Source organism: Herpailurus yagouaroundi, unplaced genomic scaffold (genome assembly GCF_014898765.1).
Source record: "Herpailurus yagouaroundi ecotype Mexico unplaced genomic scaffold, PumYag 164, whole genome shotgun sequence".
Lineage (NCBI taxonomy): Eukaryota > Metazoa > Chordata > Mammalia > Carnivora > Felidae > Herpailurus > Herpailurus yagouaroundi.
In genome coordinates, this window is record NW_024412405.1 from 29,785,376 (window position 1) to 29,802,878 (window position 17,503).

Genomic DNA, 17,503 nt, shown 5'->3' on the forward strand with positions numbered 1-17,503 from the left:
AATTATTTAAAATTTAAAGTTAGAACACTGATATAAGTAAGACCCAAACTCGATTTTTTGTTTTCAAAGCTCTTTCCATGTAGGAACAGGCTCTCATTTAGTAAAGTTACAAAATGTTCACACCACAGAGATCACTACAGTAAGTATAAAAGGTAGGAATAAACCCTAGAAGTAAAGTTTTCTAAACAGAGTCCATTCCATTTTTAAGTACTAGAGTTCAAGGTCATTTCCAGACTATCAATTATCCAATGAATTCAATCTTAATTTCTAGCTTTTAACTAACAACTGACTTTCACTCCATTGTCTTAAGAAGTCTGTTAAACAAGCAAGTTAGGCATGTATGAGACATTTTGCTGTGACACTTCAAGGGATTATGAAAAGCAAAAATTATCAAGGGATACATACATTTCTTTCTCTACATTTTCTGAACATAAACATGCAATTATTTTACAAATTTATGTGTAACCTTTTTTTAGGATTACATATGGTAAGAGACTGAAAAATGGATGTTGAAACAGAATAGGCAAGAATTAAGCCACCAAAGAGTTTTAACTGAAATATTCTTACTGATATTCACCGTAGTTTGTATTCACACAACTTTTATTACCTGAAATGCTTAAGCTATAAACCATATTAAAGAAAATCTATTTCTGACAACCAATAAGTGTTGGTGAGGATGTGGAAAAAAAGGAACCATCACACACTGCTGGTAGGAATGCAAACTGGTGCAGCCACTGTAGAAAACTCTATGGAAGTCCCTCAGAAAGTTAGAACTGAAGTATCCTATGATCCAGTAATCACACTACTGAGTATGTACCCAAAGAATATAAAAACACTAATTCAATAGGATATATGCTACCCTATGTTTACTTCAGCATTATTTACAATAGCCAAATTATGAAAACAGCCCAAGTGTCTACCGATAGATGAATGAAGAAGATGTGATGTGTATACACACACACACACACACACACACACACACACACACACACACACACAGAGTAATATTATTCAGCCATTAAAAAAAAATGAAATCTCGGGGCACCTGGGTGGCTCAGTCAGTTGAATGTTCGACTTCGCCTCAGGTCATGATCTCACAGTTTATGGGTTTGAGCCCTGCCCTGCATTGGGCTCTGTGACAACAGCTCAGAGCCTGAAGCCTGCTTCGGATTCTGTGTCTTCTTCACTCTCTGCCCCTCCCATGCTTGCACTCTCTCTGTTTCTCAAAACTGAATAAACGTAAAAAAAAAAAAAAAAACTAAAAAAAAAAAAAAAAAAGAAATATTGCCATTTGCAACAACAAGGATGAAGCTAGAGAGTATAATGCTAGGTGAAATAAGTCAGAGAAAGACAAATATCATATGATTACGCTCATGTGGAATTTAGGAAACAAAGGCAAGCAAACAAAAAAAAAAAGAGAAAAACAAACCAAGAAACAGACACTTAACTATAGAGAACAAGCTGATGGTTACCAGACAGGAGGCGGTGGGGGAGGGGAATGGGTGAAATAAGTGATGGGGATTAAAGAAGATACTTATGATGAATACTGAAAATGTACAGAACTGCTGAATCACTAAATTGTACACTTGAAACTATTATAACACTATGTATGTTAACTGTACTGAAATTAAAATGAAAAATTTTTTTAAATTAAAAAAAATCTATTTCTGAACCAAAGAAATAGAAAATAGAAGAGAATCTAGACAATAGCTACTATTAGATAGTGGAAGCATGAAAAATATACCAAGTTGCAATTTGAAGAACAGCCACTAGGTGGCAGTGATTACAAATAAATCTATGCCCATCAAAGCAAATAAACTCAAACACTGGCCTACAGTTTACCACAAAAAAATATATTAGGAAATGAAGTCTGAAAATAATATATATTTTTACTCTTATAATATTGGTGCAGTACTTATAGAATGGGATGCATAAAAAATAAGGTGTAGAGGCATTAGTAAAAATGCAGTAAAAGTAGGTGATTTACACTAAATATATTAAATATATTTATATTAAATTATATACCACCACAGGCCAAATAAGGTCAACCACGTGTCTAGGTTACCAAACACAACACTGTTTAATCAAGAAAAATGTTTTCAAATCTAAAAAAAAATACAGGTTAAAAAGACAGCAGGGTTAAGTGAAATCGAGAAATAGAGAAATAATCACTAAGCTCTGAGTCAAATAACTAGGTGGTATTAAATCACATTTTTATTCCTAAGAAACAAGTCTTTATACTAAAAATAGCCCAATTAATTTAAATTCTCTTTTCCAATTAAGATTTTTAAAAGCTATAACCATTAGAGGAATTAATATTTATGCTCTTAGCAAAATATGTGGAAGACTTGATAATAAAGGCTTACTAGTTAAACTGAAACTAAGAAAAAAGCCAGTTTACTAGACTGACAGCACAAGACAGTAGTTATCTGTAGCCAAAGTGTTCCTTTCTACTATACCCAACATTGTATCTAATTACAAACTTTAACTAAAACCACAAGATTTAAATATTGCATATACATTAGCTGGCTGCGAAGCAGAACATAAGGTACTAAATTTGAAGAGAAAACGTAACTATCTTCCCACTAACCTACCATTTCTGAGTGGTTATCTACTTCTATTCTTCAGCAGGTGAAATGAAAGCAAGCAAGGAAGAAACCATTTCAAAATGGAGGATTAGTGATTTCCCAGACTCAAAAGTAACTCAAGAAGAATTTTCTATTTTTAAATTTGAATGTAATACTTTAAATAAGTAAAATATTCCTCAGTTTTATTATCAAAATAAACATTATACTTAAAATGAATGAAATATGCATTCTGTGAAAGCTTGGTCATTTAACCAGGTTGAGGGCAGAAATTCACCATATCCTAGTCTAAGAAACTTACTTACATGAATATTGGGTTTCTAAAACTTGATTTTAGCAATTAAACAATTCAAGTGTCATAATATTATGTACTGAGTATACTATATGCCAATCCGTGTATTAGGAATTTAAATACTAAGACTATAACACAGTCTTCCCTCAAAGCATAAAGCATACTTTATAAGTTCAGATATTAAACTAAGAATTCTGCAACATGTTAAAAAAAAAATCTTACTTAGGTTTCTGGTCTTCTAATCACTTACCATTCCCCCAAAGAAGACATACTTGCCTTCTTTTGTGTCTCAAATCACATTATTCCAGTTGCCCAAAATATTTCCTTTTCCAACCCTTCTTTCGTGCCTTATAAAGACGCTCAAATGCAAGTCCTTTGCCCCAAAAGCAGAAGTTAATAGTTTCATTCTGCCTGGTCCTACATCACTGCATGGACATGCAACATTTTTCATGCAAAAACATATTTAGCTTAAATATGCTTATATAACTCCATACAGTCAGTATCTAGCATAATGATTGCAATACACAGTTGTGTTTAATAAATTCTAGGATTTTTATGGTCTCACATGATCACATATCAGAAACAATTTATATTTTACACTAATTAGATACACTTTAACAATATTTGCCTTTCTTCACTATCTATGTTACTTTAAATACACATGTAGCCAGTATACCCAAAGAAACAATGTGGAAATGAAAAATCACTTACTGAAAAACGCCAGCATAAAAATTCCATCATTACCCACTCGGAGCTGGTCTGCATCACTAAAGTCATCTCTTGGTTGACACTCTTCCTCCTGAATCTGTAAAACATGTAACATTAGACTAGCACACTAAAAACTAATTACAACTTTATTATCTTAAGTATAAAGATAAAAAATTAAATAAAATCAAATGTCCTCAATTTGTTGTATAGACAAAACGATACAGAGAATACAATATCTGGCACAAAGTAATCAAAAACATTAGCAAGAATTAATTTTTCATGGGCACCCTTAAAAAGGGTTAAACAAAAAAGATAAAAACTAAATACTGGATTAATGAAAATGATTATCAAGAAAGATGTGACTGACACTGTGCATTTGCATCCAATGGGAAAGAGGAATTTTCATGATCATTGGTGGAGTCTAAATTATATGACCTCTATGGCTGGCAACTTGGCAATATTTATCAAAAATAAAAATGTAACCTACAACTATATGGTCAATTAATCTTCAACAAAACAGGAAAGAATATCCAGTGGCAAAAAGACAGTCTCTTTAACAAATGCTGTTGGGAAAACTGGACAGCAACATGCAGAAGAATGAAACTGGACCACTTTCCTATACCATACACAACAATAATTCAAAATGGATGAAAGACCTAAATATGAGACCCAAAATCATTAAGATCCTAGAGGAAAATCCAGGCAGTAACCTGTTGGACATTAGCCGTAGCAACTTCTTACTAGATACATCTCTCCGGAGGCAAGGGAAACAAAAGAGAAAATAAACTATCGGGACTTGATCAAAATAAAAAGCTTCTGGGGCACCTGGGTGGCTCAGTCGGTTAAGCATCTGATGTCGGCTCAGGTCATGATCTCACAGTTCATGAGTTCGAGCCCCAGGTAAGGCTCTGTGCTGACAGCTCAGAGCCTGGAGCCTGTTTCGAATTCTGTGTCTCCCTCTCTCTGCCCCTCCCCCACTCATATTCTGTCTCTCTCTCAAAAATAAACATTAAAAAAAATTTTTTTAAGTAAGTAAATAGGGGCGGCTAGGTGGCTCAGTCAGTTTAGCATCCCACTTCGGCTCGGGTCATGATCTCGTGGCTCATAAGTTCAAGCCCCACATCCAGCTCTGTGCTGACAGCTTGGAGCCTGAAGCCTGCTTCGGATTCTGTGTCTCCCTCCCTCTCCCCCTCTCCCCTGCTTGTGCGCTCTCTCTCTCTCAAAAATAAATAAGTAAATAAATAAATAAACAAACAAACAGCTTCTGCACAGTGAAGGAAACAAAACTAAAAGGCAAACTATGGAATGGAGAAGATATTTGCAAATGACATATCTAAAAAAGGATTAGTATCCAAAATGTATGAAGAACTTATAAAACTCAATACCCAAAAAATGAATAATCCAATTAAAAGGTGGGCAGAAGGCATGAATAGATTTTTTTCCAAAGAAGACATCTAGATGGCCAACAGACACAAGAAAATACTCACCATACTTCATCATCAGGGAAATGCAAATGAAAACTACAATGAGATACCACCTCACACCTGTCAGAATGGCTAAAATCAAAAACACAAGAAACAACAGGTGTTGGTGAGGATGTGGAGAAAACAGAACCCTCCTGCAGTGTTGGTGGAATGTAAACTGGTGCAGCTACTCCGGAAAACAGAATGGAGGAAGGTTCCTCAAAAAGTTAAAACAGAAATAACTCTATGATCCAGCAACTGCCCTGCTAGGTATTTACCCAAAGAATACAAATATACTACTTCAAAGGGAGACACGCACCTCAGTGTAGCATTATCTACAAGAGCCATATTATGAAAACAGCCCAAGCGTCTGCTGATTGATGAATGGATAAAGAAGACATGGTACATACATACAATGAAATATTACTTGGCCATAAAAAAGAATGAAACCTTGCCATTTGCAATGATGTGGATGTGATGTGGAGCTAAAGACAGTATTTTGCTAAGCGAAGTCAGTCCGTCAAAAACAAATACCACGTGATTTCACATATGTGAAATTTAAGAAACAAAACAAAGGATCATAGGGAGAAAGAGAGAAACCAAGAAACAGACTTAACTATAGAGAACTGATGGTTACCAGAGGGGCAGGGGATGGGTCAAAAAGGCGATAGGGATCAAGGACTGCACTTGTTGTGATGAGCACTGGGTGTCACTAAACTGTACACCTGAAACTAATATCACACTGTATGTTAACTGGAACTGAAATAAAAACTCTTAAAAAGGAAAAAAAAAAATTTACCCACACACCCTTTGACCCAGCATTCCAGTTCTTGAAATACTCTGTACAAATTTACTTCTTATATTCCCACTTACAAGAAATCATGTATTAAAGATAATTTGTTGCAGCAACGTTAATAAGAGCAAAAGATCAGATACAATCTAAACGCCCACCAACAGTGGACTCTTGTCAGGAGACAATTCTTGATGAGTCCTTCATGTTTCTGATTGTCTTCCAGGTGGAGGCAATGGCTGCCCTTCTTCTGTACTATCTTTTCAAGGATGTTTATATTGCAGACGGCTTTGGAAGAGAGAGCGTGTCACTCCCTAGGGCAGAGATGTGGGCATGTTTAGTGACCATTAAAAATACATTGGGTTCACTAAACTCAAGGTTCCACACTGTGTGTGGAAACATTACTTGGTCCTCTTTGTGTTTCTTAGTGGGAACTGAGGCTCAGGAGACTGGTCAAGAAAATGCTAATATATTCATGGCAGTCTCACTACATACACTGCCAAAAGAAAAAGACTTTCAGAACCATATTGCTCATTATTTGGGCCAAAATATCCCTCAAGTACTCTGCAATCATATATCGTAGAAAATTCAGTGATTGGCAATGACTAAATACACAATAAGATTTTGTATAATTGCAAGTTAATTCAAGAAATAAGCATTAAAACCCAGTGTAAGCCCCTCCAAACCAGTCAGTATGATAGCAAGAATATAAACATTTCATATTTTTTCTAAATATCAGTCCAGATATTTTTATCACACATCATTTGTAAAAAGAAAACACATATGCAAAGATATCTTTTACGACATTAACAATGTAAAACATACACACATCAACACACATTTCAAAATAATCTGATAACTTTACCAGAGAGGAATGACCACTAAATTACAGTAGCATAATTGATTCCATGGAATTTCACTCAACCATTAAAATAACAGAGAAACATTTATATAAAATGCTTAAAAAATAAAAGAAACTCTGTGATAATTTCAACATTAAACACAGCTTTATAAATCCCAAAACTGGTAAAAGACACCAATATATTTTAAAATGAAAAGCTGTAAGAGAACAAGTGTGGTATTTTCTTCTTCCTAATTTCTTTCTCTTCATTGCTAATTTTTTAAAAGTATTCAACTTAATAAACTGTAATTTATTAAATACCAAGTATGTGCCAGATAATAGTGAGGTGCTAGAAATGTAACCACAAGGTCCTTGTCCTGGAGTGGCTCACAATTTATAAAGTGTTAGTTTTTGTGTCAAAAGACAAGTTACTGACAAACTTTAAAATAAGGTACAAAAAAACAAACACTGCTCACTATTAGGTTGTAAGATAAGACTACCTGGTGAATAAGCCATGTTCTAAAAGCTTTTCCTCACAGAGAGCAAGACAAGGCTTGCTTCTTTCTTTGGAGAGTTCTACCCTACTGTGTGCAAGTTAGGGCAATAGAGGTCCCAAACTTGCTTAACATCCTTTTAAGGACCTCTGCCATTTCCAAGGTCTCTAGAGAGACACTCCCTGAGAAAGAGTCCTTCTGGTTCACGGAGAGTGCATGCATGTATACAATGCATGGACAACCACGTATGTGCCAGGCAACCTAGAGTTGATTTTGATAGAAACTCCACACTCTATACAGATCTATGCTCCTTCTCTATGATTCTCTCCTCCAAGCATCAAAAAACCCTTATTGACTGAGCTGTATTTATGCCACGGTCTTAACAAAGACTTGCTTTCCCCCTCAGAGGGAAAAGGCATAAATAATAAATTTGAGGCTTGCTGTTTTTACTTATGTGCCCAAAGCTATTTATGTTGACATTTAACTCTGTGTGTTGGAGTACAAGAGTGGGAGCAGGCATGGAAAGTGCTGTACTGATAAAAGAAACCCATCCAGGAGAAAACACTCACCTATCAAATACACTACTTGCTGGGCTCTGGCCTGATGGCAGGAGAACGCTGTGCACAAAAACTCCTTTCTCTCCCTTTATCCCTCACCTCATTCTAGCTTTCTGTGTAAACATAAGTTTGGGTGTCTTTTCCTGAAAAAAAAATGGGATGAATCTAGGACTCTGAAATGGTACTCATCTCTAACGTCTAAAGCAAGAAAAAAGGGCAACAAACTCTAGCCCGGCTTGCAGCCATGCTGAAATGAAATAACTTCCATCTTTTACTGGACTGTAAAATAGCACACATGCATCTTGTTGACTGTCCACTACTGAGATAGTCATTCCTTTACCAGAACAAGAAGTAGCATCCATATGTATCACTGGCTCTCCTACTGAGACAGTAAGGGGAGAAGGGGCAGGTGGAATCCTTGACCATCATTCTAAACTTCTAGTGTGGGATGTGTTAAAACGCCAAAAAATATTAAAAAGTTAGTTGACAAACATAATTTGGAGGCCTTGTAATGTTATTTCTCTGTGTTTTTTAACCTACACAGAGTTCATTCAGAGTCACTAGACTGGCTATACTAATATACACAATTGAGTAGGGGAAAAAAAGATGCTTTATGATTGTAGTTAAGGACCACAAAATCCAAATTATATAAAGAAGGAAATAAGGATATCAACAGTGAAGAGGTCAATGGGATGCAGTAACTAGAGTGAGGGGGGTAAAAGTCAGCACGTGAGGGAAGACAAATCAAGACTTAGGAAACATATTGGTAAAGATAAGGACTAGGATGTCCACAAACTAAGATGGAGTGTAGGAGGAAGACTGATATAGAAATAAACAGAAACAGAAACGGTGGAGAAGGTGGATTTAACTAGGAGAGTGCCAATTTCACCATAGCATGACAACACACATAAGTAGTAGTAGAGAAAATACTAAAAAACAATCTACATGCACAAACACTCTTAGAGAACTATTTCTGACATTACTGAATGTACTCAGAATTACTAGACGATATTCTCAAAAGGAAGCAATCAGATCGCCTTACTCTCTGAGCTGTTTCTGCTGCTGCAGCCGCCATGGCAGCAGCCTTGGCCTTCTCGGCTTCATCGTATGTAGGAAGGGAGGTAGCGACACTGTAGGGAGGTGGCACGGGATAAAACTCACTATAAACTTCTGAATCTGAAGAAAGGGATTAAAAAAGGACAACCATTAAAACAAACTATTTAATAAAATTTTTATAGTCAAAAACATAATTTAATAATTTACAACAGGCTACTAAAGACTATTACTGCTATTTGTAGTCTTATTTTATAAAGCTAGGTAGTATGTAAGTTACTAATTCAATCCTATGTGTTAGTTTAGTCCCGTATCTATTATAAAGGGAAAAGACTCATAAATATCATCTAAAGGCTGTTACAAAAAACAAAAATATCAAGAATGAAATCTGAAAATCTGTGCAAGACAAGGGAGGTGAGAAAGTCATCACATATGAGCATCCATTCTACCTACTGCTATGCTCAAAGAATTTAATTTACTTGCTCATAATCTCATAGCCTAAAAGTAGAAGTATCAGGAATAATAACACTTGTATAGTACTCATTATTTAATACGCCACTTCTATAGACGTTAATCCTAGCAACTCTCAAGTTCAGAAAACTTAAGGAATTTGCCCAGTATTACACAACCAACAAGTGGCAGAGTCCAGGGATTTCCTAATTACCAATATTTGCTCTCATAACATGTGAGGTTCATTTTTTTTACATGTCAGTTTTAGCAACTGTCCAAATCTCTTCAGCAAACTCAACATTTCTCTTTCCTAAAAAAGACTGGTGATTTTTAGTTCTTTTTTACTCCTCTCCCCCTCTTCTCATTTTTTTCCATATCTACCTAGTTTTTCAGAGTTTCTTTTTATGAAGAATTTTTCCCTCCCCAATTTTTAGATGATTTTTAAAATATGATCTTCAGAAATATAACACAATAGCAAGGGGAAAGTGCTAATTTTACTTTTTTTTTAAGTTTATTTATCTATTTGGAGAGTGACAGAGACAGAGCAAGTTGGGAAGGGAGCGGAGAGAGAGAGAAGGAGAATCCCAAGCAGACTCCACACTGCCAGCACAGAACCTGATGCGGGGCTCGAACTCACGAACCTGTGCGATCATGACCTGAGCTGAAACCAAGAGTTGGACGCTTAAGCAAATGAGCCACCCAGGAGCCCCAAAGAGTGCTAATTTAGAAAAAAAACCTGCATCACTTATCACCAACTTCAGCAGTACAGGTAAAGCGATACGTACAGGTTGATATACTGATTAGACTCATGCTAGCATCACTGCCAAGAAAATCAGACTCTCAAAGTTGTCCACACCCCAATGTCTGACATCACTTTCATTATTTCCTCGATTATAAATACAGCATTTGCACATTTTCTATATCAGTTTATAATTTTCTCTATCAGAATTTCTTGCATTTCCACATGAAAACACATTTCACTCTAGCAATTCTTTTCCTTTTGTATTTTAATGTATACTGGTTTTAAAAGAAGTTTTTTAAATGCTATCAATAAGAGCTAAGGATATGAAGCTAGGCAATTTTTAATCCAATGACAGGTAATGCTAGTAGCAGCAGAACACTGAGTACCACCAAAATGGTACAAGGCTCATAAATCCTTAGAAATGACTTCTTATTCAGATGTAAAAACACCACACACAGTCAGGAAAATAGATTTCTTTAGTTCTGAAGCCTCGAATAGAAGCAAAATTTAAGTGAAAGCAATGGTTATAAATTTTAAGGCAGTAACATTAAAATTATAAATTTAAAAACCGGAACAATGACATACATTACCCAAAAGGATGAGATCTTTTACATTAACAACAGATATGTAATTTTTGAAAAGTTTTAACTCCCGTGAAAGGCAAAATGAAACTAACAAATGCAATGCAAACTGGGAAAAAGCACTGCTATAGTTTTAACTTTCACTGGTTAATTTTACTTATTTTTTATCTACCCTTTAAGGCAGCAGTTCTCAACCAGAAAATTTAAAGTCTGGGGAGCTCCAATCCTAGCTGCTCGTCTTAAGCTGTGTGACCTCAAGCAAATCACTTAAGCACTTTATGAAGCTCTACTTTCTCATCCATAAAACCGACTCAGCAAGGCTGTTACTTGCTGTTATATGACAGGATTTAAGAGTAGTCAAGAGGACTCTGTAAACTGTAAAGCATTATACAAATGTCAACTATTATTATTGATGGTGCTCAGATCTATAAAACCAGTCATAAAGTGACCTACTGAAGAACATAATCTCCACAGAAAACTGGTACTGTCCATGCTTAAAATTTAACAGTAAAAGGCTGAAGAAAAACACTATTGATGTTTTTCATTAAAGAGAAGCAAACTTCTAGAATTACTCAGTTCTTGTGTTCAATTACAGTCATGAATGGCCTTTTAGTACAAGTGTAAAAATAAGGCCAGTAGTCACACAGATTATAAGAATAACTGAATACCTAGGTAGCAAGGACAACCTGTCTTACAATGGAAATTTATCCAATCTCTAAAAATGACATGATCTGTGTGGCACCTGGGTGGCTTAGCTGGTTAAGCATCTAACTCTTAATTTTGGCTCAGGTCATGATCTCATGGTTGTGAGATCAAGCCCCATGTCAGGCTCCACACTAAGTGTGAAGCCTGCTTGGGATTCTCTCTCTCTCTCTCTCTCTCTCTCTCTCTCTCTCTCTGCCCCTTTCCCACTAACACTGTTTCTCTCTCAAAATACATAAAAATTAAAAAAAAAAATGACATGCTCCATTATCAAAACTATTCTAGAGCATAGAAGAATGAGAAGCTTCTCAATTCATGCTATGTTGCTTCCATACATAGTATTAATACTAAAACCACAAAGACAGTACAAGGGTTAAAGATCCCACTAATAAAATTGCAAAACTTTTGGGAAAAAAAACATTAACAAATATAAATCCAGAATGGATTAGAATATGGTAACAATTTAGTCTATGAATGCAGAAATGAATTGGCTTAAAAAGAAATCTAGTAATAACATATTTCATTATGTCAAAAATTAAAGGAGAAAAAAACATAATTCTGTGATAAAGACCCAAAAAGATGACTTCAAGGTTTCTGGCCTAGTGGAGCCATTTACCAAAGTGAAGACAACTGACAAGGAAAAGGTTCAGTGATGGAGGAAGAAGCCATTGACAGTTTTAAAGGTACTGAAACCTCCTTTATTCTTTCAAACTCTTCCCATCAAGAGGTGGAGACTAATTGTCTTGAATAAAGACTAACCCCAGATATTCACTTCTAACAAATCAAATGTGGCAGATGTGACACTGTGTGACTTGAGTGGTAATGCCACAACAGGTGACACAGATTCTATCTGGCTTGTTCTTGGAACTCAGCCTCCATTCAGTGAGGAAGCCCAGGCCACAAGAGGTCACGTACAGGTGTTCTGGCCAACAGTCTCAGCGGAGGCCCCAGCGGAAGCTTGCATCAGCTGCCAAATATGTAAATAAGGAAGCCTCAAGATGACTCCAGCTCCAGGTCACAAAAGATAATAATAACATGAGATCCTGGGAGACAATCACACAACTGAGTCTAGCCCACCCCAAAAACCATGAGAACTGATAACACTAAATGACTGCTACTTTACTGTTTGTTTTATGGTAGCTTGTTATACAGCCAGGCAATGGTGGCCACAAGAAAAAAACCTGTAATTTCAATCTTAGCATTGTCCATCATTCAAACACAGGCAAAGCATCAGGAAAATAACTCCTTTTCTTTCTTCAAGACTACCATCAAATAGATTTATTTTTCTTTTACCTAGACTAGAATAGCAAATTAACTGCACTATATTCTGGAAACTCGTAGAATAATGGAAAAAAAAATTAGCACAAAATAAATTTTAGCTAGCACCAATCCAGCTGTTAAATCCTATGGCCAAAGACAAATAAAACTGATATAATTCAATATAAAAACTGTCCATCAAACTGAGCACTAAACAAGCACATTGATCAAATAAACATTATATACAAATAAAAGGAGTAAGCATTTACTAAATTAGTGAGAATACCTTCGTAAGAAAATCATTTTCAGCAATTGCATAAAATTGTAAATGGAAAAAGTAAATGGTATGATCTTTTTACACACCCATATGGTCTAGATAAAATTTGTAGAAGCAGAAATGGTAACAAGATAAGGTTGGCAGAAGTTTGAGAAGTATTGATATTGATTACAGGATAAGAGATAAAAAAGATGAATACTCTAGTGAAGGGTCTTCTAATATTAAAATGTTTCTTATAATAGATTTAAAAAGTGTTTCCTAAAGAATACATAAAATACGTAGAGGTTATTTACAATCGTATACAAAAGCACATTTAAAAATTTAAATATTTATTTTTGAGAGAGTGCAAGCAGGGGAGGGGCAGAGAAAGAAGAGGATAAAGGATCCAAGCAAGCTCTGCACTGACAGCAGGGAGCTCCACACGGGGCTCGAACTCACAAACTGTGAGATCATGACCTGAGCCAAAGTTGGACGCTCAACCAACTGAGCTACCCAGACGCCCCTAAACTTTTTTCAATTATATAATGATTAACTCCAAGAAACAACAAATGTTTGCAAGGATGTGCAGAAAAATAAACTCTCATGCACTGCTATGGGAATGCAAACTGGTGCAGCCACTGTGAAAAACAGTATGGAAGTTTAAAAAGTCAAAAATAGGGGGTGCCCAGGTGGCTCAGTCGGTTAAGAGTCTAACCTCAGCTCAGGTCATGATCTCACCATTCATGGGTTTGAGCCCTGCGTCGGGCTCTGTGCTGACAGCTCAGAGCCTGGAGCCTGCTTCCGATTCTGTGTCTCCGTCTCTCTCTGTCCCTTCCCAACTCTCACGCGTGCTCTCTCACTTTCTAACAACTAAATAAACATTAAAAAAAAATTTTTAAAGTCAAAAATAGAACTACCCTATGATCAAGTAATCGCACACTACTGGGTATTTACCCAAAGAACATGAAAACATTAATTTGAAAGGATATGTGCGTCCCTATATTTATTGTAGCACTATTTACAATAGCCAAATAGCCAAATTATGGAAGAAGTCCTAGTGTCCACTGGTAGATGAAAGGATACAAAAGATATGGTGTGTATGTATATAGTGGAGTATTATTCAGCTTTTTTAAAAAAGAATGAAATCTTGCCATTTGCAACAACATGGATGGAGCTAGAGAGTATAATGCTAAGTGAAGTAAGTCAGGGAAACACAAATACCATATGACTTTACTCATATGTGGAATTTAAGAAACAAAACAAATGAGCAAAGGAAAGAAAACAGAGACAAACCAAAAATGAGACTATGAGACTATTAACCATAGACAACAAACAAATGGTTATCGGAAGGACGTGAGTAAAGGGATGAGTGAAATAGGTGAAGGGGATTAAGAGTACACTTATGATGAGCACTGAAATGTACAGAACTGCTAAATTATTGTACACCTGAAACTAATATAACACTGTATGTTAACTGTACTGGAATAAAAGTAAAGAATAAAAAATAAATTATATAATGATTAGCTTAGCATTCCTGGGAAAATACAAATTGTGGCCGGAGAAACTGAGGAGGGTATTTCTTTAGAATGACCTGAAAAGATAAGATGAACAGTAAGAAGCCAGAACCACTGTCGTATGTCCAGGAATTACTACCATATGTATGTGATAACATTATGTACACCCTTCACCTCCGTTCACACATACCACATTCCTGCTCACACTCAGCATCAATAATACCTTGTTTTACAACTATGTAAGTAGATATACACAAACACAAATATCTAAAAATATGTCGTGTATATACAATGTATTTATTTCTTCCAAAAGCAATATGCTACTCTGTTGGAAATAGTAATAAGCATAAGCAAGTTTATACTTACAATTTTTTTTGAAAACAACAAGAATATGAGGCAAGTAATATATGAGTAAACATTTCACAAATTATCCTTGGGAAAACCTTTTTTTAAAAAATCATAAAACCAGGAAGCCTCTTAACAGACTCGATAATTACACAAAACCATACTGGTTAAAAAAAAAAAAAAGGAGATATTAAAAATATTACTTGTCGTTTCAAACTAGAAACAATACCTGAAGTTGTAGGTACTTCCACAGTAATACTGCTATAAGGTGGAGGAGAAGAGTCAGTTTCAAGTACTGATGCAGAAGGAGCAGTCTGCGGTGTTGAGTTTGAAGTCGATGGTTGCTCTACAGCAGATGACTCTGAATTATCCTCTTCATTGTGAAGCTAAGAGAACAAGGAAAAAGAAAACAATAATGTAATTCTCATTATTATTTTTAAAAAATTTAAGCTGATTTTCAAAGACTGTTTTAGGCAAAGGATCACTTTTTAGCTAAAAACAAAGAAAAATAGCATTTAAAAAGATGAACAAAATTTGTAAGAGACCTAAGCAGTCATTAAAAAATTGTATTTTTGGTAGTTTCTCTACAATAAAATTGAGGTTCAAATTAAGCACTTGTAAAGAAAAAAAATCATGACTAAAATACATTCAAATCCATTCAATCCTACAGTTAATTATCATCTACCATGTATTAATCGCTACAAAGAAAACAACTAATACAACCACAATACCATTTCTATTACACTAGCATCTAGGATAACTGAAATGTAACCTGAATTAATAAAATGAAATAATAATATATAAACATTTCAAAAATACAGAATACTCTAAGGAGGTCTTCTCAAGTACCAGAAGAATTACTTATCAAGCAAGATGAATCAATGTGTATATAAAATCTTGGAAGACGCTCTTCAACACAACAAACGGACTGAAAGCTCAGAATTGCAAAATAATACGCTGGATCTGTATTTAACTCATTTAATCCTCACCACATATCTATGAAATAGTATTATCCCCATTTGACAGATTAAAATGGGGGAAAGGGAACAACCCTGAAAGGGCTAGAGTAACTTGCTAGACATCACAACAGCCAGGACGGGTAAGGCCAGGACTCAAACCTGAGCAGCAGGGCTGCAGACTTCTTACTTCATTTACAAGTAACCTTTTAAAAAGTCTTTCAAAAACTTTAAATTTGTTAGGAGGTGATGATAACGACATACAGTCAAACTAATTCGAGGTCAACCAAAAGCATCAGTATCTAAAAAGTGACTCATCAAAAAGGTACTATAATTGATCCCTATATTTGCAAAAGAGTTCTTATTAACTATTTAAAAGAATTTTAATATAATTTATTGTCAAGTTAGCTTACAGTATATACAGTGTGCTCTTGGTTTTGGGGGTAGAATCTCAAGATTCTTCGCCTACATACAACAGGCAGTGCTCATCCCAGCAAGTGCCCTCCTCAATGCCGATCACCCATTTTCCCCTCCCCCCAATGCCCCCCCATCAACCCTCAGTTTGTTCTCTGTATTTAAGAGTCTCTTATGCCTCCCTCCCTCTATTTGTAACTATTATTTCCCCTTCTCTTATGAAATATTTTAAGATACTTTTAAATCTATTAGAACCTTGTTTTGAAAAGAAACTACAGGCCTTCAATATTATTCAATTTTCACATCTTAATTTATTCTTGTAAAGAAATTCAATGTTAAAAATCCCCCAAATAAATTTTGTCACAGAGCAAAACTGTATAAACACAAATCTGAGTGTTGTGATGTGGTGAAATGAACATGCACTTGGAGTTTAAAAAGAGCATGCAAATTCTTGCTCTACCTTTTAGGAGCTCTGAGAAACCTCTTCTCTGTGCCTCAGTGTCTCCAAGTTTAAGTTCTAAATGCAGCCAAAATCCTCATAGGATTGTAAAATAATATTTGGAAGGCACCTAACATTAACCTAACACACAGAAGGCATTTAATAAATACTAGTTTCCTCCTTCTTCCCCTTTAATATACTTTATTCTGCGACCTGAAATAATTGGGTGCTATCAGTCCAATAGTCACTCATATGCCTCTAAAAAAATTAAAAATATATATACGCAAAGTAAAATTTACTTCACTGCTGTTTGCATGTGTCTTGGTAAGTGATCTCACTAACACAATACTTTTGTCGAGTTCATAAATTTTAACAGAACTGCCATAAACGTACCTAAAATCACTTCTCAAGTTACTAAGACAGTTTTTTTCTCCATAACACCAAGGTTTATGTGACAGAATTCACTCACAGAAACTGAACTGTAAGGTCAAATAATCATAAAGTGAATTTTGCATGAGCTTTGTATTTACCTGCAGTTTTCCAAGCAGGCACTACACGACCACCCTCCTGACTAGCAACACTGCCTCAGAGTCACAAAGCATCTTCCATGTGTCCTAGTACAAGTTACGCAGGGAACACCTAACTTAGTCATCTTTGATCATATTTTGAAAAGCAAATATGTTAGACGAGCAAATTAAGGCAAATAAAAGTGAAGTACAGATATATACTAACATTCACAACTAAACAATTAACAGCGACGGTGTCAAAAAAGGAAACCACTGCTCCATCGCTACCATTAACAATGCAAATGTGGGTGAACTATACTAAAGAAAACGCCTTATGACAAAACAGCTCTCCTCTGGTTCCTAAGAAACACTCCTTACCATATCAAATACATAAATGTGTTTCCCAGAATGACCAACTCATTTTTAAAACCTATCAAAATGTACTCAAATAACTGCAATAAAAAGAGTTAACTACAGATATTTTTATATATGATCTCAGAAGTAGAGCTCGGAACTTGTTAAACATACCCTAAATTATTTCAAATGCCCTACAGTTCC

At 35.4% G+C, this 17,503-nt stretch overlaps 1 protein-coding gene across 1 annotated transcript in view; it reads right to left on the bottom strand.

The window, feature by feature from the left end:
* Positions 1-17,503, bottom strand: part of NDFIP2 (Nedd4 family interacting protein 2) — a 61,378-nt gene that overhangs the window by 16,454 nt on the left and 27,421 nt on the right. Inside the window, exons 2-4 of the mRNA XM_040487275.1 lie at positions 14,860-15,016; positions 8,773-8,906; positions 3,589-3,682 (exon numbers count right to left, since the gene is read on the bottom strand). Coding sequence (XP_040343209.1) covers positions 3,589-3,682; positions 8,773-8,906; positions 14,860-15,016 — 385 coding nt within the window. The remainder of the gene's footprint in view (positions 1-3,588; positions 3,683-8,772; positions 8,907-14,859; positions 15,017-17,503) is intronic.